At 42.5% G+C, this 26624-nt stretch overlaps 1 protein-coding gene across 1 annotated transcript in view; it reads right to left on the bottom strand.

The window, feature by feature from the left end:
- The window catches only part of trabd2b (TraB domain containing 2B), a 66751-nt gene that overhangs the window by 13730 nt on the left and 26397 nt on the right, over positions 1-26624 (bottom strand). The window contains exons 3-4 of the mRNA XM_018667463.2: positions 14208-14354; positions 7495-7669 (exon numbers count right to left, since the gene is read on the bottom strand). Coding sequence (XP_018522979.1) covers positions 7495-7669; positions 14208-14354 — 322 coding nt within the window. The remainder of the gene's footprint in view (positions 1-7494; positions 7670-14207; positions 14355-26624) is intronic.

Raw genomic sequence — 26624 nt, 5'->3', positions numbered from 1 at the left:
GAAGTGTGTAATCTTTGAACAAGCTAATGAGCTGTACTGATTAAATTAGAGCGAGGAGCCCAACCAGTTTCGCTAAGAGTTACCATAAGACGATTTTCACGCAAACTCGCAAAGTTAAATTCCTGAACATTTACAAGACAACGTAACCTTACATGGGTATCACATTAGCGCTAATTCTGTTGCTGCAGTAGTTGAAAGGTATGTGTACTAACATCCCGAGACAGCTGTGCTCATATGGTGCACAAACATAGTGGGCTTACTGGGAAAAAAAAATCTCAAGTAGTTTTACAAAAAGGGAGAGTATGTAACCTGTGTAAGTAACAGATCTCTATCATTAAAAAAAACACAGTTATGGTAGAGGGAAAATGTCATGTATGCACCCACAGAAGGAAATTGGTAAAACTGTGTCAATACACTACTAAATGGCACTAAATTAGAAACATATTCTTTTTTGACTTTTTTGGGTTCTTTGCTGCTTTATAAATATGTTGAGTATTAAAAACATAACAGTGTATATGGATTATATTCATCATCCAGTATGTGCACTGTGTGCATTAGGGATTCAAACTAAATATGTTTTTTTGTGTGACAATTAATAAAACAATAATGTAAGGCCTAGCCTTTTTAGTTTCAAATACTTGTGCTCAGTGAAATGTGATCTTGTTCTCAAATAGTGCAACATGCTAATAATGATTTTTGAGAATGTAAACAACAACTTGTCAAGATAACTGCTGTATGTACTGTAAATGTACTGTAAGAGCAGATACACTGAGGCCAGAACATTTAGAAATACGTTTTTGTATGTTTCTGAAAACTTTTTCTCTTTTGTCTATGAAAAACAGACTGTGCTTAAATTAATAGAAATTCCTAAGGAATTTCAGTGGTAGTTAAATCAAATATGTACTGTAAATATGTTTGCGAGTGAGTACTGCTCAGAGAGACATTTTCACCCAAATGGGCAGTGAGGGAGGGTGGAAGTTGCCCTGTATTGGACCAAAGAACTAAATGCTCCGCAGTGACACACATACTGTACACTACCACCCTGCAGCAAACAACACTGGCTTCTAGGCCAAACCGCACTCCTGTTAAAAATAAATTTAAATGTGTGTTAAGCCCAAACTGTCAGCTGGAAAGCACTAATAATATCTCTCTATCGCTCCCTCTCTAGCTGTCTTCTCTGCTGCGCAGAGGACAGCACGAGACACATACATGGTATCTCCGTCACTTCATAAAATGTTCCTGCTCTGTGCACAGGGGAAGACAGCATGAAGCAGAAGAGACAAAGCTAGACAGCAGCCGGGGGTGGCGTCAGTTTAATGAAGGCGAGACAGCAGCAGATGGAAAGGACAGATAGAGCAGACCGGGAAGATTGCAGTTTAGGAGGAACAGACTGGTGAACAGAGAGACAGGTAGCGAGAATGGATTTAGAGCTAAAGACAGACTGGATTGCAGGCAGAGGCAGACAGACCGTAGACGGGGGAAAGGGCTGAGAAAAGCAGATATGCGCTATGAGAGGAAGAGCCACGGAGACACAGTGACATGCATGCCAGGCAGACTCTCTCCCTCAGTCATCACTTCAGCACCACAACACCGCAAAACGACTGCAAAACACATGGTCCCTCTCTGTGCCTGCACAATGGGCTATTATGGGCCTGCACAGCAGAACAAACGCACAAAAATCAACTTTCAGCAAACAGATCCAAAGCGGCTCAGACTTCAAAACAAACAATAGTACATGTGTATTTTTGACAGTAACTGCTCTTTTCGGCGATAAATATCTCTTCGGATCATATGACTTTGTGTCGCAAACATACACAAACACACGTGTAAGTGTGTACGTGTATGAAGTGGTGTCTAGGCCGTGGCAGCGTCAGGAAATTCCATGGGATGTTTTCAATAAGAACAGGCAGCGGCTGCCAGAGAACTGGCAAATGAAAACCTGCTGAAGCACACCACAGAGCTCCAACAACACACTGCCTACCCTCACAGCACTTCCCCACTCCTCAGCACAAATGATAACCCTACGTTTTACTTGCGTGTAGAAATGACTGTACGTTAATTTGTTTGTGTGTGATTGGGAGAGAGGATGAAAGAGAATTCATATTTTGGCAAGTGAGTGATGGAAAAAAAGGACATTGAGGGTTGTGTCTGTTTACAATAGCAACAGAACAAGTGTCCAATGTGTGTACAATGTGTCTGCCAGCATGCTTTTCCCTTTACTGCTATCATCTGGTGTTGCTGTGTCATTCTGTCCAAGGGGAAATTGTGATGCGTTCACTTGGCCTCATGAGCAACGCTACGTCATGCTACAGTGGGTGTCTGTGATTGGTCCCCATTACATAATACTGATAGTAATAGTGAACAGCAGTGACCACAGTGGCATTCGGTAACAGGATGAGAGACTGTGAGGAGACAGAGGGAAAGAGGGTGGAAAAGCTGAATAGAAATGTTTGATAAATATTCATTTAGTGACACAGTGGTACTCTCGTCGGCCAAAAAGAAATAATATGACATTTTCCTGCTCTTTCCAGTCTTTCCATTACGCTAGCTTACTGGTTGTAGCTTCACATTTAACAGACAGACATAGAGTGGTATCAATCCTCTCATCAAACTGTTAGCAAGAAAATGAATTAGCTTAATTTACACAGACACAGCCCTATTACCTTGTAAGGTTGTTATGGCACATCAGCAAGTAGGTCCTTTACACATCCAGTAGACACAGAAAAACATTTATTTGATGCTACGTATTTGGTAGCCCAACAAATGTCAATGATAGTCTGATATTCAGGCTCCCTTTAGCGCTAATTGCTAACTTTCCCCACAAGCTAACTTTGTCTGTCTTTCATTTGTTGCTAGGTTGGTAGCATACACAGTTTTTTCTCATTTTTCAGGGCTGTTTTTGCAACAGTTGCTGCCTGCTGCTGCTCGAAACAAGTTAGAACAATGAGACTGAACCATCATTTTTATGCCTAAAAGTAGAAACCTAAGTAAGTAAATGAGGCTAAAAAGCTGCTTATAGCTACAAGTGACTGCTCGGGGCCCCTTTTACATTATATGTGGTCATTTGATACAATACTATACTGAGTAGGTGAGTTTACTGATGAATTGTAGACTTACAGTAATGTAATATCAGTGCATAAGAAGTTAGCTATTTAAAAATATATTCTGAATTACTGACCGAAATATGACTGTTGACTGAGCTGCTGTAGACCATTGATATCATAAAATCTTGGCCCAACAGCAGGCTCCAGTGAGAAGGTAATACTGCTCAGTCAGTCTCTTTTATACTGCCTGGAGTAATTCAATTATGCCTGCTGGAGCTCTTTTACCTCTGTAATTTGTATTAATAACCTGTTGGTGAAAGTGAAGAAAATAAAGAATGTCTGTTACAACACATGTGTGCATGCAGATGTGTGCAGGATGGAGGAAAAGGGGTAGAGAAAAAGGGAAAGAAACTGCTTTAGCAAGTGCAAATGCATACATTTTGCACATAAAACTACTTATGCTACAGGAAGGTGTAGGTGTACAGTGAGAGGAAAGGGGGAGGCTGGGAAGTAAGGTGCTGAGCTGAGCAGAGATAGATTTCCTGCCCGAACCACTTTATACACACGTCGTATAGTTTAATTACCCTGTGAAAAAACTCCTGGATTGGTCCAGGACATTGGTAACTCTAGTGGGCCTTGACCTGAACGCTGCCCCCGAGCTCTTTCCCGACAGTCCTGTTTTCCTTCTGCGCTCTGGACAAAGTTCAGACCAAAACTGAATGTTCCAAGGCAAAGGCAGCTAGAGGGGCCATTAATATTTATCTGTTGTATGGAAGAAATGCAACCTGATAAACACAAAAACAGCTACTTGACACAGACATAAAAAGACAGACAAACACAGCCTGTCAGAGAAAGTGCCGAGATCCAAAACATCTCAAATTCCAAGTTAGGATTATTTCCTCTTATAATTCAAAAGAATAAGCCATATGCTTCGATCCCAGTGCCTGCAGTTACACACGTCATGTTGATGTGATTTTTGAGATCTGACCATAAAGATTGGATTTTATGTGATCACATTATTATACGCCCACATTTGGCCTGAAAATGGCTGTAATACATCTCCCAAGGCTGCATTTATTTTAAACTATGTCTGGATAATCTTAACCCTCACACCTCCTGTCCTCTTTATTTCTCCTCATTACACGAAATATGCATTGCGGTTAGATTGTAATCACACTATAAGCAGAACTCGTTTCACAAAGGGAGCATGATTCCAGAGCCACTGCTACCAAAAAAATCTTGAGGAGCAAATGCGATCACAGTCAAATTTCTGGGAGTCCAGGCCGTCACTTAATACATCCTGGCATCACTGGATGATAAAATTTCATGGCTGGTTACGGCCAATGGGAAACTGGGACCAGCAGGGACAGTTACGGGGCTGTAAAGACATGAGTCAGCGTCCCAAAGACAGAAATAAGAGAGGGGCAGAAAGGAAGCTTTGTGATTACAGCATGGGAGAGACTTTATTAAGCCTGATTTATAAAGCTGTTTGCGTCTTATTTTGAGTAAAACTGCATCTAGAGACATGTATGGCAACAGATACGACAGCCTGGAGTTTGTCATCTGAGACACATGTCTAACCAGTGAAGTGAATTTCTTTCATTTATGTGTATGCCTTTATAGGATAATATAGAAACTAGTGGGAGGGAACATGATAAATGTAGTAGACAGATATTAAGCTGATTTATTATCACTATAAGAATGCAGTAGGTGTACATTTCTGCTAAGGAAAGATTCAGTTAATAACCCGTAGATCTGCAGTTTATTAATTACAAGTTATAACTGTGGTCAATAAATTTGAACTTTGAATTTATTGTGCAGATTATGATTTAATTCCCTTTAGAAGTATGTTTAATGACTTCCACTGCAAAAGCCAGCATTATTTGATTACTAATATTCTGTAACAGTTAAATGCCGATTTAAAATTCCCTAAACACACTGTAATTAATGGGTATTTCTATTTTGACATCAGTAGAAGTTTCTGATTTCTTTCTCAAGCTTCAAAGTTCTCCTCGTATGAACCGAGAAAGCCGCCCCAGTAACTAGGTGCATAATTAGCTGCTGCTGCAGTAAATCAGACACTAATTACATGCAGATTGCAAGTGCAAAATTGAATGAACGTGCAGCACAAATTTCCTCCCTGCTCTTTCATGTGCATAAATATGGCCCTCATTGACTGATATCTGCTTTGCCTTCCCAAGGAATTTACTGAGACTTTTATGTTTACTGTATGTGTGTGATTGATTGTGCTTTTTTGTACACGTTATAAAGTGTGCAGATAGAAGTGCACAAAGTACTGTTTGCATGTTCAATCCAAAATACATGCGTGTGTGTCTGTGTGTGTGTGTGTGTGTGTGTGTGTTATGCACGCAGCAGCTGCAGCAACTGTGATGGTTCTCATCACTTCACACTAGCTGTCAGTTCTCTCTCACACAGTGCCGCAGCCTGTAGGTGACCTGACACACGTGTTCACCTCCCGTCTATCAAGGCCAGGTTGGACACACGGGGAAGCCAACACACAGCTGCTTTACTGAAGGGCAAACATTTAAAGGAGGCCAGTGTGGAAAACATGAGGCTCCATTAGTGCTGATTTTAATGGTGAAATATGCCTGTCTTATTAGGCTAAACGACTCTCTTTTGGTTCATTTCAGTTTCCCAAATGACACAAAGTCACAAGACAATGCAATTAGCGGTGAAGGATGACAAACGTAGATGGGTTTTGAGCACTGCTGCACACCATCATATCGCTATCTATTCCAACTAAAAATGCTTGTTAGGAACTGTTGGTAGTCTGCTTAATGTAACCTGACAAAGTCTGAGACTCAGCCACATACAGTCACATGTTTATCCACACAAGATTTCTTGGCTGAACACCATCCTTTATCTCAACACTGCCTTTCCACACATTCAAACTGTTACTGTATACATCTTCACATTCAAGAACTGCCCAGTAAAACAAGCAATGTCAGTAAAGGAATTTAGAAATAAGGGCCCTAATAGTGGTACATTCAGTTCGGGAAACTGATTTCACTTTCCTTCATTGTCTTCATCCAGCAAGAGTCAGTTATTTAACCATATAACTCACAAGTGCAAGTTAATATTTACTTCTACTCTAGTACAGTGCTGCGTCAAAGCTTTAATCTGGTTTTATTTGTGCGCAAATCAAATCAAGTATAACACAATATAGTAATAATGTTAACACTTCTTAAAACTAATACTGTATTTTCAGTATGCTTTTGACAAAACCAAAAAGAAAGAAAAATGTCCCCATGACAATCTTACTGCCTTAGAAAAATTTCAACACATCATATCCTTCCTTATTCAACTTGTAAAGGGAAACATGGCTGTTTTTTCACTCCAGTGCTTGTCTCCTTTCCAACTCCTCAATTCCTTTTTTAGCCTAAGGAGTTGGACTAGGTTTGTTGGCTTTCTGAGGTTCCCATTATTTTCATTGTTTCATAAACACTGTGAGTAACAGGAGAAGGACCTATCATCAGCCTGTTTCTTCATCTGTGTACACTCCTGTGAAACATCCTGTTTTATTGCACGAATTCATACCTCTGTAACCATCATAGTACATGTGCTAAATTCAAGTGTTCGGACACATGGCAGCTGGATGGTGCAACACTGGCCTTGTCCAAACAGCACAAAGAGCAGAGGGAGCTCAGCGGAAGGAACCAGGCATTCAGCATTAATCATACACTGTGGCACACACACTTGCATGCACTCGCTCTCTCTCTCTCTCTCACACACACGTGCACCCCAGAGGCGGTACCACCCACTTTCAGATGCACAAACACAGACACACAGTCATACAGTAAACAGACACATAGACACCCATCCACCACCTGTTTTTGCGGGCGAACATGCTTACACGTGTGTTGATACACACACTTCCCCCAGGACACACTACACCATTCAGGAAACATTAGCAGCATTAGCCAGGAATGCTAATTGAAACAAACAGCTCATGGTTTCTTCGTTTCTGAGATGGGAGCTGGCTGTAATTGAGACTTCTGTGCATGTGTGTGTGTGTGTGTGTGTACGCTTGCATAGACACTCGGTTTTTTCATGCCAGAGATCTGGGAACCATTGTACTCTATTATTGTCCTGCTTTTTCTCCTAGTTTTGCTTTCAAACACAAAAGAGCAAATTGTTCACCATAAACACACATTAGCACTGACAGGATCGCTGTTCCAGACCAAAGCAAACCTGATCTCTCTTTTACTTCACAATTACATGCAAACACACACTCTGGGCTCCAATCAGAACATGTTTGGAAAGACCCTCATTTAATGCAAAATAGAGATTGAGGTAAGAGTTTGCGGCTATGATGGATTCTCACATTGTTTGGCCCTGGAGTTAGAGAGACATCCTATAACCAGCAGGTCAAAGGTCAGCTGAACTTATTCCTACACATCCCTCATGCAGTTTTTCAGACTTCCCTTACCTGCACCAAAAGCAAAAAAGTACGTCTGGTTAGGATTTCTCTGCAGCAGGGCGGAGACACGGCGAGCCATTCGCTCGTTGCGTTTGTAGATGAGCTCCTGGCGGAAGTAGCTGTCAATCTGCTGGGCTGTCATGCGGTCGTGAGCCGGCAGAGAGCTGTTGATGAAGTGAGGCAGCTGAGAGAAAGATGAAAAGAAAATGAATGAAAATTTAAAAACCTTTATACTGAAAATCCATAGCAGAATAAATGTGATTTAATCTTTTAAAGCATACATCAAAAGAAAGAAAGAGAGAAAGAAAAAGAAAGAAAGGGCAATAAAGAAAATTGAGATGGAAAGAAAGGAGAGGACTGAATGAGGGTGTTGGTGACAAACTGGCACATGAGTGTGCCTGTTTGAGTGTGAGACCTGGCAACCAGGAGTGCTTGTGGTGTGACAGCTTGACAGAAAATGACCAATGCAAGGCTCGGCTCAACAGGCTGGTTTTTGAATGAGGAAGCATCAATGAATAGTGGATAGAGAGGGAAAAGAAAAGTGTCAACACTGTGTGTGTGTGTGTGTGTGTGCAGGCTATAGCTGTGCTTTCTTGTGTGTGACTGTGTGCACTGATGTGTTTATATATGTGAGGGCAAGTGCATGTGCTCATGTGCAAGTACAGTATATCCATGAGTGTGAGCGTGTGAATGTGTGCTTAATTGCTGTGTGATTTATTAAGAGCCAGACAGTACAGAGACAGGCCACCCTGGCTCCGTTCCACTCTTGGCTTCATCAGCAAATTCAACAGGCTGTTAATCTGTGAGGATGAGCGGGAGGTTGGCGGTGGGGTAGTGGGGGTTTGGCACTAGGGTCGTAGTTGTCCGATACAGAAACAAACACTTGCATCTCTCTTTCTCTGTCTTCAGCTCTTTCACTTCCTCTCGGTGTATTGCTGTACCTGTATTTGACTTTTCTGGCTCTTTCTCTTGATATGCAATAAAATATGAATTGTTGGAGACAGGTAAAATCCCAGTACACAAGTGTGCAATCATTTCAGCCTTTCCCTCTTTTCCTTATGCTTTTGCATGCTGTTTGCTGCCAGTAATAAAGACGTCTTTTCTTAACTCAGGACTTTTTGCGCTATTGTGCCGAAATTCTTTTCCATGTGTTGTAAATTCTATGTTGGACTTATTTCTCATTTGAAAGTTATAATTCAACAGCCCCCTTTTTTGCCCCACTAGTGTCAGGGCCCAGGGGTTTGTCCATAGTCCATGATATCTAAAGATCCACTGGCCAGATTACCATGGGATAGTAAAATAAGTGAAAACTGAACACAATAATGTTTTTGTTTTTTGCCAGTAGTTTTACTTTCTGCATGTGTATGTCATATATACAAAAAAGCATACACATTTAATAGGTTTAATACCACAAATACCAGCACCACAGACACATAGCTTTCTTCAAATCTTCAACATACAATCTCCATATTTATTTTCCCTAAAATCAGATAGTTCCCAGCTCATGTTCCTCATGTTCTGTAAACCTCAATATTATACACAGAGTTTCAGAATGGATTGGTCTATCAGCTACATGCTTCACAGCCTTTTACTCATTAGTTTTTCATTATCAAAACTGACCTTGGGGCAGTAAATATTTCTGTGGGATCTCTGCGTCTGGCCTGACTTCTGTCACCCTCCCTCACTGGTCTTTCTTTAAGACCAGGAGTGTACATCAAAGCTGAGAACACCCAGAACTGAGACTTCTCTTCACAAGTTGGAAAGAATTAAAATATGGAGGGATTGGAGAAACAAAGATTTGGCTTTGGGGTTTTTTTTTTTTTTTGTTACAGCATGTTTTTTTTGTCTCTGTGTGTGTTTGAGCACACGTACGCAGATGTGTTTAATCTGGAGCTTTATTTGAGTGTGACAAGAACACACACGTGCATACATACAGTCGCTGTCTAAAACTGAGTTACAAGTTGACACAACAGTAGAACAGCTGCAAATGGTGCATAAATCAGTGTGTGTATGTGTGTGTGTGTGTGTGTGTGTGTGGTGTCAGAATACTGAATACATAGGGGGGATTTATTGTACCACATGTGAACAAGGTGCTGTTCTCCAGCATCCATCCAAAATCTGTATTTGACACATTTTCTTTCACTCCCTCCACTCTCTTCCTACTACAGTCTGTTTCACATAATGGTTGAAAGGTTCTAATTCACACCTACGCTGGATATTTATTTCTCTCATCTGTCATGTGCCTTAAAGGGGAACTCCACCAATTTTACACATCAGAGTCTGTTTACAGGTCTTTGGCAGTACTATTGCGTTTGTGAAAACATTTGTATATAGCAGTTTGTGCATGAAATCTGATAAATTGCCTAAAGTGATGTCAGTTGAAACAGCATCATTTGGAGCTGAAGACTAAAGTTTGAAAATGAAACAGATCTCTTGGTGTGGAGTTAGAAAGAAGTGAGCTTAGCAGACCTCTGTAGCTGCTCATCTTTGATTGCAGCTAGTAGCTATTTCAATTTCTCTGCCCACTTGTTAGCTAGTTCTCACACATTAAAATATGTGAATGTACTTTTTAATCAGGTCACAACTGCTATTTTTTTAAGTTGAGCTCCAGGGAATAAGTTTCCCCGGTTGGGAATCACTGGGATAGATTACACCATGTTTCAGATAGAGGATGGCTCTGTTATCTACTTTGTCATGCTTCCACAAAAAACAGCATTTTTGCTTGAAATACATTTTTGATACGTTCTCTGTATTTAGGATGTGCTTCCGTAATTTACTAAGAACATGTGTGCCGGTTCCTCTCTAATTCCATTGCTATAATCAAAACTTTTTAAAAGAAATCCCAAACCAAATGTAATGAAACTATAGTATGTCATTTAGTAAAGCTGAGAGAGACTAAGAGCCCTGATTTTGCTTGTAATGTAAGGATACTTCCCGCCAAAGTTCATTTTTGCTCACATTTGGCAGGTTTGTGGTTGTTAATTTCAAGACCTGATCAAATCCAAATGCTTTGCATGACATAAGCCACATTACTCACTCGCCTGCTTCTACATACAGTATCTGAGTGGGAAAAGAAAGCCACATTCACACAGATATCTGTAGCCTGAAGCCAGTTATAGTCTGTGTTTTTTCAGGGTGAATGACCCAGGTTCATCCAGACTGACAGGACATCATCTTGAATACAAGTGAAATAAGTTTAAAGAGTGAGAGAGGTGGAGAGAGAGTGCTTCATCATTGCTCTGACGAGTGAGGATAGCGTGAGTGTTTGATGACGAGAGAAAAAAAGTGCTCGGTCGGAGAAGGGTCAAGGTGGGAGTGTAGCGGTAAATGCAGATAAGTTATCACAGGAAAGGCCATTAGCTGCTCTCTATCCCAACCTGCACAGGAAATGTGGAGTGACAGCGAGATATTTCCTCCCTTCCTCACTACTGGTACCTCTCCACGCTCACTTGCTCCATCCGCCTGTCCTGCCAGCAATTCTTTCCTCTATTCTTTCTTTTTCTCTCTGATTTTGGCTGATTGAAGTTTGTTTTTTTTCTCCTTTGTTCTCTTATACTTTCCTTTCCCTTTGCATCAGACTATAGAGGCACCAAGGGTTTACCGCAAGATATGAGAAATAATTGAGGGAACGTAGTCAATCAGAATACAACTAAAACATCAGAATAATGCAGCATTTGGCTTAAATTTCGCTTAAATTTGTCTTGAAATCTTCATGCAGGCCATGTCAAAATCTGCCAAACTGCCAAAGTTTTTGCAGGTAACTCTCCTCCAAAGTTTTTTCTTTATTTTTTAAAATTTCAAATACTGCCTTTACTTTCTGTATTTTTCTTCTCTCTCTCATTTTAACCTTCTGTCCCTGATGGACTTGGGACGCATTGAGTGTTGAAATGCATTCACCTGTCTTGCACCACTCCGGTGAGCTTTGTGTTCTGGGGCCCATCATCGACCACTTTCTAATATGATGAAGATTGAGCTTTGAGAGCATCAGGGGTGTCGGAGGCCTCTGGATTAGGTCCTATCTATCAAAAAACACCTGCTCTTTTACAGCCCTGAAAGTTCACTCTCAATCTCTCCCTCTCCTCTCTCTCTCTCTCTCTCTCTCTGTCTCTCACACACACACACACACACACACACACAAACTCTGCTATAGATCACCAGGCTACAGAGGCAGGCACCAGAGTCAGGCGTCTGATTGCTCTAGCATGTGCTGGGGAATGTTAATACATGTTATTATGACATGAGGAGCAGGGGTGAACTGGTATGATTTAAAGCGTTCACGCAGGAGACAACTGTAGCCACGACTGCAGGTGAAACTGTGGCTAACAAGCTTCTTCATGGCCCCCAGAGAGCGAGAGATGGATAGACAGAGACAAAAGAAAGAGACAAGGGGAGAAAGACGGAAAAAAGGGAAATATTTGTCTTATGTCAAGGTTTGACAACAAAGCCACGGCCAGTTTCAAAGTGTCTGAACACTACATTGTGCATACTTTTTCTCACTGTGTGTGTCTTTGGCGTAAATGATGTGGAATCTCAGCAGCAGAGTGGCGAGTTGAGGTTACATGGTGTGTTAGGTTTAATGGGACTTAAGGATCAGCGAGGGAGGTTGACGCAGGATAATTGACTTATGAGGAGGGCTTTTGAGTAAATCTGAATTCGGGTGGTAGAGAGCTACTGCATGTGGTGTCTATACCATGTGTGTGTGTGTGTGTGTGTGTGTGTGTGTGTGTACTATATATTGAATGGCCTTTTGACAGTTCACAGAGATGGGTGTGAAGATGGATGAGTAGGCTATCACAGAGAGAGCAGAGGCTATGTTAGGAAACACAAACTTAGAGGAGGTCAGATGGTGTATTTATGGTGGAGTCCAGAGCTATTAAAGTGTCAGACTATCAAGTAACTTGAGGTTGAGAGGGATTAATATGGCAATGTGCAGTTTTGTGGAGCTGATGTGGAAGCCTAAAAGTTTGAGGCGACGATAGCGTAATGGCAGAGAAGTGGGTATGAGAGGGCTGCCAACTCAAATCGAGGGCCTGACAGATATGGGTTTTTGAACACTGTTACAGATGTTTTTGGACTGACGCTGCAAGTAGCTGTTATTTTGTGTGAATATTTCACTGTATTGGAAACTTGGCCATTCTTCTGTTCAAGAAAACAAAATGATTTTTGCATTCTGTGCCATAATTTTATCCTTTGTAAACAGAGAACGCATCAAAAACATTTTTGCTTTCACAGACTTAAACCTTGGTTGGCTCTGCAAAGTGAGACATACAAATGAAAAAGAAATACAAATGAACTTTATTATGGTACCCAGAGATTTTCTGATTTCTCCATGATATTTTTATCATTGTGTCAGATGAGATCATTGAATCATATATTTTTGCAGAGGCTTGGCAGAGGCTTTGAAGACTTAGAGTTGAACTCCATCCAATGCTGCTCCACCTGACAGCAGCAAAAGTAAGTGTGTGTGTGTGAACATTGTCAAACTGAACCCATTCAGTGCTGCTTCACACTGAAGATGGGCTCTGTATTTTAATGGTGAACGTGTGGGTGTACAGTGTACCTATCACTCCATGAACATCATTCTTCTTATGTCTTGCCATGTATACAGTTGTGAATCAAAGAGTGCTTTGAGCTCTCATGGGTCAGAGTCATGGAACACATTGTGGAGCAAAAAAGTCTTTTTGTAGGGACGATGTGAGGCGTCCCAGATGCTGCATTGGTTGTCTGTGACTATGACAGACTACATGCCATAACACAAGTACTTAGTTTTATTCCTAACACCCCACATCTGTTGGCTCATGCTGTTATTGGGCTGGTGTTCTGTTGTCTGATCTCCACATAATAGCATTTTAAAGAGGATCTGTTTAGAGGTCTCGGTGAGTGCTCCAGCATATGTGACTGCATATGTGACAAAAAACTGCATCAAGTATTTTGTGGCTGTACGTGAAGTTTGATAAATTGCCTCGAATGATGTCTCTTGAGTCAGCATCAGTTGGAGTGAGGACTACATGTCTGAAAATGAAAAAAAATGGGGGTGTGGGGAGCTTACCAGCCCTCTGTAGTCCACTCCTCATTTCTGCTTGTGGGTAGTGGCTTATAGCTGCATTAGCTGCCACTATCATGACACACCTGAATCTCTGAATTGTCAGTCAAGTTGCAGTCAGGTTTTGACAAGAAAGAAGAATGTGTGGAATAACAAAGGACAATCTCCCACATTTCAGGAATGGGAGTGAAATGTAAAATTGGTGAAGTACTCTTTTAATATGTGGCATCTTTTACTTATTACTCTATAGAATTTGAAGAAACAGGTTGTTGGGTCCATAAAGACAGCATGGCCTTTCCAGCAGATTGTTGTTGGATCGTGTAAAGTTTTGTAAGTGGGAAAATATAGTGTAATGGAAAATGTAATGTTTTGTTTTAGGAATAGTGTGATAATTTGGCAGCAGAACTTTTTGGGTTATGCTTTGCAAACTGGACTTTTTTTAAGGCATGTGTTTGCCCTTGTTGGAACTTAATAGAACCAGCATCTCCCATGTACAGTACTTCAGCTGATATGATGAAGGCTGTCAAGAATCTGCACAGGCTACCTTGCTGTGCACTGGGCAGACATACAAAGTTCAGAACTGTTCAGCTGACAACAAAAAAAAAAGTTAATAGTGAAAATATTTCTTTTAAATTTTGGGGTGAACTACCCTTTAAGGCAACATCTGGGGGAGACCAACCTGTGAGGTGTCATGGTTGAAGATGATGGAGCTGAGGTCACCACAGTTGTAGTGTGTAATGAGGTCCTCAGTGGTGTAGGAGCCCTGCAGGCTGCCTGCTCGAACGCCCTCATGCTGCAGCAGTGTCTGGTTCAAAGCAAACAGCACCTGCAGGGAGAGAGAGACAGAAAGACAGGAAGGGTGCTGTTAGTTTCTGCATCCACAAACTCAGCTTTCTCTGCTCTGTGCTTCAGAGGAATTTGCCGTTGGGGGCGGGGGGGATTGTGCAAAATATAAAGTGACCTGAATATACAATGAATCCGTTATGCTGAGTGTTGGAGGAATATAAGTTCTTTTGCAGCAGTTTTTTTTCGTTCGGGATATTTTCATACACTTTCCATACAGGCTGACTGCAGGTAAAAGCAGACCACAAAAGACATGGCAAGAATCCACTGACTTTCTTCTGAACGGCGGAGAGAACAGGGTAAGAAGGGGAGAAGTAAAGAGAGAGAGACTCTTTAAAAATAACCCTTCTTTCTCTTTCACCAGGACCAGGGTGCCGTAAATTTACGGCGCCCATTAAATTCAAAAGTAAACCCTCTTTAGAGAGAATTTATAGCGTGCAGCCGCCAGCCAGTCCAACTACTCCACAGCTGTCCTAGACACCGAGGGTTAACCTCCCAGCTCCCGCCCTCTACAATCCCACGCCACCTCTGACTGTCCTGGCAGCTGGGACCAAGTTGTCAATCACTGTTAAGCTCTCTTACAGGAACCAGAGGTGTGTTTGAAGAGGAAAATGTTTTTTTCTTTCTTTCTTTCTTTCTTTCTTTGTTGAACTACAGCAGATTTCGCACAGTTCTACACTGCACCCAGTAACACAAGTTTCATTTTACTTGATTAGAGCAAGTGACTCAGCTCATCATATCTTCAAACCACACCAGACTGATCCATGCCTATGATCCTAATTACCAAGAGAAACCTGACTAGCGCTTCGGAAAATACTGCAGGGAGAACGTCAGCATCCTGGCCCGGATGATTTGTGGAGCAGCTTAAGGCCGATACAGCTGCGCAACTGATTGAGGCCGTTGTCAAAAGTCTGGGTCGTAATTCACACAATTAAGTTATGTTTTCGCAATCATAAATGCCCATATCGCGCACATTGAACGCTTCAACTCCAGGTAACCTTTACGCTGGGATAATCACAACCAAGCTCTAAGCTCAACCTTGTGACTCTCTCTCGCTCGCTCTGAGGTCATTATGTTTGCTAACCAGTCTTGTGAGCTTTTTCGCTGTAGAGTGTGTTTTTTTCATAATACAAAGTGACAACTGATGAGCTAACAGCATATATATTTCTCTCATTATCCCCCTTTCTTGTCTTTCCTTTTCTCTTCCCCTGCTTTCTCTCCACTTTCACTCACAGAGTCTCCATCCTCCTCACATTTCCCTGCCAGCACCGGATCCAGAGCCCTTCCTCCCACTGTACAACCAAGAACTGAGTCTGATCTTATTTATTCTTTTTGACATTTTTCATCCAACATATTTTTTTTTTCTATGTTCAGCGCCATGCTGCCGCCTTGCCAGAGGCACATTATCCAGGAGCAGGTCTCAATCAAACCTGCGACCATTTCAGTCCCAACAAAATATGACCTTCATGCATTTCTCCGCTCATACCTCAGCACCAGACTTCACAAATTCAGACGCCCCCCTGCTGGTTCAGTAATGACACTATACCTCATTTCAGTTTCTAGTTCCAGCTCACATGAGATTCTTTTATTGCTCTAAACTCGAGGTAATGTCGAGGTGTGATGCCAGGCCCAGAGAGGCTAATACCTGCCTGACTGACCAGCTACAGTAGCTACTTCTGCTTCTGCAGATGCTGATTCTGTGCCAATAAGTTGCCACCACCCCAGCTCCGTGACCCACAGGGCTCTTTGCCACGTCTCGAGGGGTTTTTCCAAGAGCAACACCAGAGCGGGACCTGGGCAGAGTCAGGGTCTGGAGCTGGCAGAGCACACACACCTGCCAGGCTTTTTGTAATGCAGCCAGCTTCGGCAGTTTCCCTTAACATGGCAAGCTGCACCAGACGCGACAGAGGGGAGGAGGAGTGCATTAGGGAATGTAGGGGTAAGAAGGGAGTGTGTGTGTGTGTGTGTGTGGTTGGTTATGTTGTTAAGGGAGTTGTTATTTCAATATTGTCTGTCTCCTGGGGAAAGAACATCTCTGCAGCTGTAACCATGGTGCCTGAGTCTGTGCTGGGCTGAATGAGTGAGCATGTCAATCACTGCAGGAGAGACTGAGGGGGAGAGAGGAAAAATGCAAACATTCTCTGTGTGAGTGTGTGTGTGTCTCTGTGTGCGCTTGCATGTATACGCATAAGTTTAAATATGTGTGTATGCGTGCACGCATGTGTTGACTGACAGAGTGGGTGTTCTCATGCTGAAGTGGCCCACTCACTCTGACAGACTGGCTCTTTTACAGCCGGGCCTTTTCAAAGTAACCAGCATTGACTCAGTCCGCCTCATAGTTTACTACTGCAAGTCTCTCCTCTCTCTCTCTTTTCCTCATCTCTTCTAATACATGCGTGAGAAACTCCCATTTTAATTAAATAAAAGCTTTATAAGAACAAAGCTGGAAGGAGCACAGCACACGGATGGTCTTGGAACCTGCAAACTGAGCACAGCACTCCAAAAATTCATTAGCGAGCGCTGGAAAGAAAACAGAAAGAAGGGGTCGGGCTAGAGTGGAAGCAAAATGAAAAAAACATTTAAAAAAATCAGAGAGATCCTTTATGTTTCAGAGTGAAAATGTCATTTATTAACATGTGTGTGCATTGCAGCAATTGACCTTGAAGTGCATTAAATCCTGGCTGTTCGCTAGCAACAGTGTTAGCTTGTTTGAAGGTTTTACGGGTCTGAGGCATGTAATGAGTAGGTGCCGATGACAGGGTGCTGGAACTGAGAAAGCTCTCTATTGTCGACTACAACCCAGCTCCCCAGACCCCGTTATTCCTCCTTAAATCTGAATCGGACAATGTGAGTGATGGATAGAGCTAAAGGGCCTCAGGCTGTGATGCAACAGAAGGAAGTGTCAAACTGTGAAGGCCAAACACTGAACTCTAGCAAAGAGGAGAAAATATAATACCCAGGACAGGATTTCTACTTAAGTGAAGAGATCGAAAGAAATCACACACACGCATCAACAACACACAAACAAAACATTGTCACATGCCTCTCCTGTCTGCTTCAATCTTTTTCCCCTTCCTCATGTCCACTTTCCCCAAGCCACCCTTTTAAATTTCTCCATCTATTACTCACTTCTTCTATCTCAGCTGTGGTGAAACAATGAGACACTATTCCACTTTTCCTGCAAACCGACAAAGAAAGAAGAAGGGAAGAACAAAGGAAGGGAGGAGTGGGAGAGTCGAAAGTGTGAAAGAAGACAAATAAAGCGTTGTTCTCTATTGAGAGGAGCATGTGTTGTGCAGATGGAGGTAACTCTTCTGTTTTTGTGTGGAGGAGAGTTTTTGGATTAGGTGTATGGGCACAGGACTGGCACGGGAAATGACTGGGTATAACCAGGCAGGTGGAGGAAACCCTGGCGGTGGCTGCCAGCGTCAACTGAGAAGTTTTGTTCCTTGACACATTTCCCTCTTTCTCCCTGCTCTGCTCTATTTCTCTCAGTTTGTTTTAACATGTATTTTCCTACATTTTGACTACTCCATTTTTGCCTTTGTGAACGGGAAAAGCGGCTACCGTGGCTTCAGTTTAGCATGTCATGTATGCGTTTCAGCATAATGTGCTCACTTATGTTACATGCAACACCAAATTATCAACAAATCATCAGCTTTCTTATCGTCACGTTGGCTGCAAGAATAGAAGATAAGCCGGGTTGCTTTTCTGTACTGTTTGCCAACCTTAGTCAATGACTCCTTAAAATGGAGCAGGGTCTTCTTGCAATCCCTCATTTTCTCCCTCTGAACTCCTCAGATTTTTCATCATTTCATTAGCAAAGTGTAAAACTATCCAATATTTCACAAGGGGGAAAAAAAAAGCAGGTTAGTAAAAAGTCTGAAAAAGTAACTGATAATTGTGAGCAGCAGAACATTTTTTTCATCCTCTTATTCTTTCTTGTCTCAATCCTGGCTCCCAGGTTGAAAACCACAGCTTTACTGCAACAACAGGTTGTTTTACTGCTAAGGAGGCTGGCTTTTTCATAGTTTCTAACAATACGGGCAAGTTAAGTGCTGTTATTTGGTTTTATCCTCGTTCTTTCTCTTCAAAACAAGCACACATGGACCGGAGTGAGTTGGACGACATGCTCCTACAATATCTTTGTGACAGAAAGCAACAGGGTTTATGGGAAGTGTGGTCTTGATTTAAGAAAAAAAAAAAAGCTGAAATCACTGAATCATTTAAAACATGGAGCTGTGTTTATGGTGTTTACAGCAAGACCTACTGCTCTCAGATGCATGATCAACAGTTTTAGAAAAAAAAGTTAATGGTGCATACATTACCCACAGTGCAACTCGAGTGCTTACAGTTGAGTCCGAGATTTGCATGTGTTACGCTACAGAGAATCCATCTACAATTACAATTCAGCTCTTTCCCTCTGTCTTTATCTCTGGTCAGTCCAAACAAGTTTCGGGGTGGTGCGTTCCCCTCGACCGCCCCCGTCTCCCTGAGAGCCGCTTGTGTTTCATTGCCTGAGAAAAGAGAGGAGCTAGACCCCTGACCCAGGACATGCACCGCTGGGTTCCTCTGGGGCCGAGCTGGCTTTCTCCCCCCCTTGGTCTCCAGCTACAGACGACAAGAGGGGGATTGGGTTCACAGCACCCCAGGGTGACTGAAGGAGGGAAGGAGGTAGGGAGTTGAAATAACATCCAGGGCAACCCAAGAATAGGAGGAGCGCGATATCTCATCCCTGTTCCCCACAGAGCAACCCCCGAAAAAGGGTGGATACCAATTTGTGTGAATGGACTTTCCCTTTCATAGCCACAGTAGAGAGGCATAAAAGAATTCATAAAAAACAGACCCTTGCGGCCAGTTTCTTTTAACCTGTACTATCTCAGTGTGACTTCATGCTCAAATGTGCATGTAGGGGTGGTGGGAGTACATTTAAAAGCCTGCTTTTGTCTGATCTTTTGGTCAATGTTAGGCCTGACAAGCACCTTGAATACATTATGGTGGAAAAACGGTGTCACACAAGACCACATCAAAGTCGCCTGGACAGTCTCACATGATAGCTCACTGTTGTCTCCCACAGTTTTATCAACAAGGGCCCTCGAGACTTTCTCTTTTTACTCTGAGGGGAATCGTGTAACCTGTCAGGGGCTTTAAAGGCAACAGTCAGGGCATAAAAATGCCTCAAATGTGACCTCCAGCGTCAGAGCATTGCCAAAATAGTTTTACAGCCCTTCGGCGCCTTTCGTTTCATTTGCCCATTTGAAGGTAAGCAGCACTTTCAACTCATCACATCTGGCATGAGCTGCAGCAAGCCAGAGCTTTACTTTCTTCCAAATCTTTATCCCTGTTAATATCCATGGTACACACACACACACGCTCGCACACTTAAAAACACATACACAGCCACCCATATGCACGCACGCTAATAATTATACACATCACATTCCTTTTTGAGCTGTACCTGTATACAAGCTGCGTATTATAGAAAATGACAGAGAAGTCATTTTGCCAGTGTTTGGAATATTGTTTCTCCTTTGTCTCTGCCTCTCTCTCTAGTCCCATTTCCTTTCTTTCTTCTCTCATTCTCTCTCTCTCTGTTTCACTAAGTCTCTCACCCTGCCTGGTCTACCTCCTGTCTCAGTCTAGGAAATCCAGGGATTACCAGAGGGACAATCCCAGTGGCAGAGGCCTGCTGCTCCCAGCTTCCACAGAAAGCCTCCCCTTCTTCCCCCGCCTTCCTCCTTCCGTCCTGTCTTATTTCCTCTCTGAGGCAGGGGGTGAGGGTCTAATGATGGGAGCTATCCCTCCCTTAGTTTGGTATGGTAAAAATCCTCTAAACTTCCACCCCCTCCTTGTATTTTTCTTATCCTTCTGTCCTCAGACTTAAGTTCATTCTCTCCACATCCACTACTGTCCTCCCCTCCCTACTCCCTGTTTTCCACTTGTTTGTCCTTTTTCCTCCAACAAAACCAGACCTATAGGCACCCACACACACAATGTATACACCCCTCCAGTCCCCAGAGCCTCCTGCCTCTCCACCTAATAAGAGTCTCCCATGAATCGGGGAGGGTGGGTGTTGCCCCAGCTCTCCCTACACTTGTCCACAAATAAACCTCGTTGTTTGACTTGGCAACGCTGCCGCTGTGCCAGTCATCCCAGCTTTCCTGCCTCCCCAGAAAACAGAGAAAATAATAAAGTATCACTTGATCCGGAGTGAAAAAGCACACAGCTGGTCCCTCGCTGTGAATGCCCACGAGCAGAGGGTGTGGGTCGTGAAAGAGAGGTGGAAAATTATAGAGGGAAATTGTGCTAATTTTTGTTTTCTTTTAACATCAAAGAGCTGTCGAACAGGAATAAACGTGTAAATACATCAGCAGAGCAACACAGCTCAACATTACAGGGATAATGTAGGTAAATGCGACAGGTGGTGAAGAGTTCACCTCTTTGCTTCTGATTCCTGTCTGAAGTCAATACATGTGAGAACAAGATGCCTGATTACAAAGGTAAATTAAAGCTGCACTAATCAAAATTTTTAATAATGGGTCAAATAACTATGTATAATGTGAAAAGGGTTGGTCATAGTGATCAGCCCATTGATAATTATAACCTTACTCTGAAGTTCCCCTCAGTTCTGCAGACTGCTTTAGCGTCTCATTGGTTTTAATGAGACGTGCAACTTTAATATTTTGATTCAATATTTTGATCTCACTGCTCCCAACAACCTCATAACAAGCTGTAGCAAGAAGCTCTAAAAACCCACGTGATAATATCGGCTCAGCAAACATCAGACAGACAAACCCAGCAACTACCAGGTGATAGTGGAGTGTTTAGCTGCTGAAGAGTCAGGAGTCTATGGAGACCAAAGAGAGCAAATATTGGACTCAAATTCGTAATGTGTCTGGCAATGAATGCAAGTAGAGCTCTGGTTCTGTTGGATGCAAACGCATTCACGTCAACAATTTTATAAGGTGATAATATGTCAATGTTAAGTCAGTGTTTACAGTGTCTTGTACTTCCCTTAAGTAGCCAAAAAAAAAAAAAAAAAAAATCTACAAATGCAGTTTTGGTGTAAATCTAGTTAAATTAATGAAAAACATTACTCTCCATGTGCATAGATCAGCGAAGTTGAAAAAGATGTCAAAATTATTGCAACTTTTATAATGTGTTGAAAGAGCAACGTATACTTAGCTGTTAGAGTCTGTAAAATTATCTCTAAAGAAAAACATGTTGTGTATGTTTATGAAGTGCTGGGGGAACAGGTGTTGACAGCAAAGTCTCTAATGAAGGCCAAAAAAGGCCTTAAAAAGGTCTTCAGATCTGACTTTATGAAATGAAGTAGAAATGCAGATGGGTGTCAGGTGAATTTGCTTGGCTTCACAAGTCAAATATCATTTTCATAATTCATAAAGGCGTGCTTCATTCCAAGAAACTGCTGAATTTTCCTATGCAATCACTGATGTACATTAACTTCACCTGAAGCAAATTAAATGATCTCACCCACCACCAGATCAGTCAGGTTTCTTCTGTTGTTTTAAGGAAAATAAGATTAAAGGCCTTGCAGAGATCTAGCCTAGATCAGGTCACTCTAACCTTATCTCCCCCCTAAGCTCGTAGTTCCACACTAACATCATGGCCTCCACTAATCCTAACACATTTCAAATATTGCTTGTATTTCCAAGGGAAAAATTCTCATAGAATTCCATTGGATTTATCCAGCTTCCATTATGATGTGTGATGCTATCCAAACCAGATGAGCTAGGTCTTCACCGCGGCATGAGAAAGGAGCAGTCAGAAACAGCAGTCTTATGCTTACAACATGTCTCCTCGGCCCTAAACCAAGGCCCGACCGCTCTCTCTTATCTCCCTCAGTCTGCTTTGGTTGGACTAATGGCTTTAGACAGAATAATTCCCAAAGAATGATTTGTCCTTTGCAAATTCCACATCTGAGGTCCGGCTGAAACACGAGAGCAGCACATAATCTCCTGCATGAACATAAATTGTGTAATGGAGGAAAAACCAATCCAGATTGAGAAACAGCAAGTGTCCAAACAGTTAGTAGGAGCCGGTCCAGGTGACTGAATTCATTCTTTTTAAAGAGAGAGAGGAACCCTTGCAGAGGTTTCTGTGTGTGCATGCAAGTCAAGCATGCACGTGGCCTTCAATCATCACACATCATTCTGATTATATTCAAATGATGTCATGCCAAGTTGAGTCAAACTGACTTTTCCTTATATAAATCACTATTTCAGTTCAGGTCTGTGAGCCCCTCAGCAAGCATCCAAAACTGAATTGTTCTTGTTTGCACTATTTGACAGGCAGATTGGCTTTCCCCCGCAGAGAAGCGGACACTTTAGTAGCATAGAGCGTAATGCAGCAGATCATAACTATAAAAAAAGCATATTTTCATATGAAAGGGATATGATTGAGAGGGTTTTATGTCTGAGTTCGAGTCTGCATGTTGTGCATGTGTTTCAGCAGAGGAGTAGAGGGTAAATGGAGGAGAAGGAGGAGAGAAAAAAGTAAAAGAGATGACTTAAAGAAAGAAGAAAAGGAGTAAGGGAAAAAAATGGAAGAGACACAGCAGGAGGCATAATGTAAAAGAGTCAAAAAGACACACAAAAGGCCAGATGGTTACAGTTAACCATGAGAAGTAGAGAGAAGGGAGTGGACCTGGTGCACCTCACCACCTCCTCCTCCTCCTCCTCCGCCCGTCTAACAGGTCTGGAGCCCAGCTGGCCAGTTTTGTCCTCCACCATCTCCCCTCCTCATCCTCCCAAAGCCCCTCCATCCCCAGGCCTGCCCACCATCCCTCTAAAACCAACTTTGTCTCTCCATCTTCTTTCTCAAACCCTCAATCACCAGCCTTCCTGCCTGTTTTACCCACGCCCAGGTTACGCGCTCTTATGACAAATCTCTAGATTATACAGTTAAGCAACAGCCCTTCATCTCTCTCCCGCCCATCCATCCCTCTTGCTTCTCTTTTTTCTTTCATTTGATGGCGGCTCTCCTTCCACCACTGTCACCGATCTCTGTTTATTTAGCTTTCATGTCCTTCCTCCTTCCTGTGCTGCACTTCATACACACTTGCTCTCTCTCTGTGTGAGCATGCACTTGTAACTCAATGCTCATGTGTGCGTTCGTGAATGCATGTGGATACTGTGTGTTTGTGTTTCCATATGTGTCTGTCTTCACTACAGAGTTTGTCCAAATTGCACAGTGCTCTGACTGTCCTATAAACTGGAGTGGCAGAGGGAGGAGTAAGTGGACCAAACTTCCTCTCCTCTCCTCTCTTTCATGGCTCCATTAGCCTCAATGCTGAGGCTAACGCGACGTAATCCCCGCACAAGCACACCATTTCACGGCAAATCAGCGGGAGAAATGTTCAATTTCATGCAAGCGTATTCAGCCTGCAGAAAAAACAGTGAGGTAGAGTGAGATTGTAATGTAAACCTCTCAGGCACAAAAGAGGCTGTGAACAAGCAGTGCATACGGGTGAGTGTTAAAATGAAGAGTTTTCAGAGGTGGAATGAAAATCAGACTGTGAATGGGGGTCACGCTGCTCTGTCATTTCAAAACGTTCTGTCAGCACATCCACGAGGAAGCAAGGAGTCCAAATCATCTCCCCAATGAGAACAAGCTGCCTTGGGTGGACCGTGGAGAAAAACACACAAACTTACACAATTGTGCACAACTTTCCCAACTATTGCCAACCGAGGTTTGCCAGCGCTTAACAACTGTGGGACCACCAGAGAGACTTCTGATGTATCTGACAGACAGAAAAGTATTTTTAGTGTTGGAAAATATTTATTGGCTGAATCTTTTCTTACAGTAATGAGAGGAAGATTAACCTCCTGCCATGTCACATTCAGTCTGTCGTAATTTTAAGTGTTGTGTGTGTAAATTTCTCTTTGTGCATTCAGTGGAAAGACCAGTGCAGGGGGGTGTTGTTTGGCCTCTGCCAAAAGAGGAGGAATGCACCTTCCAGAAACTCCTTAGTTGTTGGGTTTTTTTTTTTTTTTTGCATACAGTTTCCCTATCTAGCTACCAGGCCTTCTGGTAAAACTACATCCAGGAATCACCTGGGTTTTGTTCAGAGTTGGAGGGTGTGAGAGCCCTGCAGAGTCTGAGTGCTTGTTTTTTATTTTTCCATGTGTTAAATACAGAAAATGTATGTATGTGAAAGTGTGGGTGATTTTGGAGTTTAGTCGGGACAACTTTTCTATGCTTGGCCTGGCCTGATCACGAAATATCATGAAAACTCTCACCCATCTCTCCCTTTTCTCTGTGTCTTTCTCTCTTTCTGTGTAAATGAAAAGCAGATGAAAAGCAGACTTAACAGTCGGTCTGCAAGGTTTCAATTGCTGGACGGGCCGACTGACTAGGGAAATCTTGGTACAGTTGAACACTTCTTAATCCACTTCCCTAGTATATGGACCGATTGTAGGGAGCGATATCACACGCTCGCACAAAACTCAAACATTCCCACCCAGGCCTTTCAATGGCAGCCAACAACCTTCACAGAGAAGTGAAAGCTCAACTGGTGATGGAGACCAAACTAAAGAGCGAAAAAGTAAAAAGAAACACAAGGTGACATCTGAGGAAAAAAGGTGTTAGGGAGGGAAAGTGTAAAACTGAAAATGAGGTATAAAGAGGTGGTATAATAAGGATTCCTTGTGTTAAACTGCCAGCGTGCTTCTTCAGAAGTGCTTGTCCAACAGTTGAATAGCTTCAGAAACCCCTGCACACCCCCCCTACATACACACTTTTCAGAATCTGTGTCCAAACATTTCTGTAACTTTCAGATCCAACACTCACAACACACTGACTTTCTTTTGTCATTCAACTTTTTCTGTCACCTTTCATGCCCCAGTGCAACCTGAAAATCTGTAAAAACCATGACCCTAATAAGGGTTCCCTCTGGGATGCAAAAACATTCAAGAGCTGTATGTTAGTGATAGTGGTCAACTTGTGTGTTTAAACTATCAGGGAACTTCTGACCTTTGTGTTTTGATCAATGGCCCATTTTGCTTTGACTACTCAAAGAACATCCAATAAATGTAACTTTACTTAATCAGAGTGTGTTTAATAGTTAAGATTCTCATGGGGAAAATTAGATTTATGAAGTTAAAACATCAGCCAGCAGGCTTCCAAAGTGTTACTCTTAATTACTGTGGTTCAGACATTTTGGCTTTGCCATACTGTAATTAATTAATGGGACCTGTTTATTCTGCGAGCTAAAGCAGACATCAGGCCCATGCTGAAAATTGAACTGAGAAGGAATTAATCATGTTTACGAGCAACCCATAAATGAGTCTGCCTGCATCATCAGAGCAGTTAATCAATGTCGGAGGAAAGAGAGTTGGAGAAAACTTGTATTTGTGTAAGTGCAGGAGTGTGTTTGCTTGTGTTTGTCTGTGATAGACAGAGAAAATAGACACAGAGGAAAACAGCAGTTGTGAGTCTGTGTGCGAGGAAGAGGGAGGCCGGAGAGAGAGAAAGAGGCAGCGAAGCCAACATAGAGACAGAGCAAAACAGACAAACAAACAGACGAGAAAATTCACAGAAGCACCAAGTGGGAGGCGGCGAAAGTGAGAGAGAGAGCCCAGTGATAGGATATGGGAAATAACTCCTCTGTGCTGCCAGTGGTTTGGAGGTGGAAGGCAGAGTCTTGACGGCATGTGGTGGAGGGGTTACAGTAACTCTGGCCATAGATTAGTAGCTCTTCCTTCAGCTGGCCTTGACTAGGAGCGGTGCTGGCTGTCACATCAGAGACTGGGCATTTAACTGCCCTCATAAGACTCTCATTATTTCATAAATCTGCAGTTTAGGCGTTTAGCTCTGTTGATTTGAGCCTAGGCCAAGGCTTAGAGAATGTTTTTACAATCTCCTTAATTTATTTACAACCTTGATTCATTTTTGTGTGTTTATGTGTGTGTGTGTGGGGGTAGGTGGGTGTGAGAGCAAAAGAAATTGATAAAGTCTGAGAATGGTAGCAGATGGAAAGAGCTCTGGATGAATGTGATTGGGCTCATTCTCTCTTCTTGTTTGGTTGACTGCTGCATGCATGGTGTGTGTGTGTCTGTGTCTGTGTCTGTGTGCACCATCCAACAGGAGCTAATGTAATAATTCTAGCACAACGCCATCAGGGAATTAAATTTCACCACGTCTGGTGCGCACATGAATTTATCCCTTCATCAATCTTTGACACATATTTCTCCTACCAGTTTTATTTTTGCTCTGTCACATTCTTGGCTGT

The sequence above is a fragment of the Lates calcarifer genome, linkage group LG17 (assembly GCF_001640805.2).
Source record: "Lates calcarifer isolate ASB-BC8 linkage group LG17, TLL_Latcal_v3, whole genome shotgun sequence".
In the NCBI taxonomy this organism is placed as follows: domain Eukaryota; kingdom Metazoa; phylum Chordata; class Actinopteri; family Centropomidae; genus Lates; species Lates calcarifer.
Note: the sequence above shows the minus strand (reverse complement) of the source record. Positions and strands in the feature narration are given on the sequence as shown.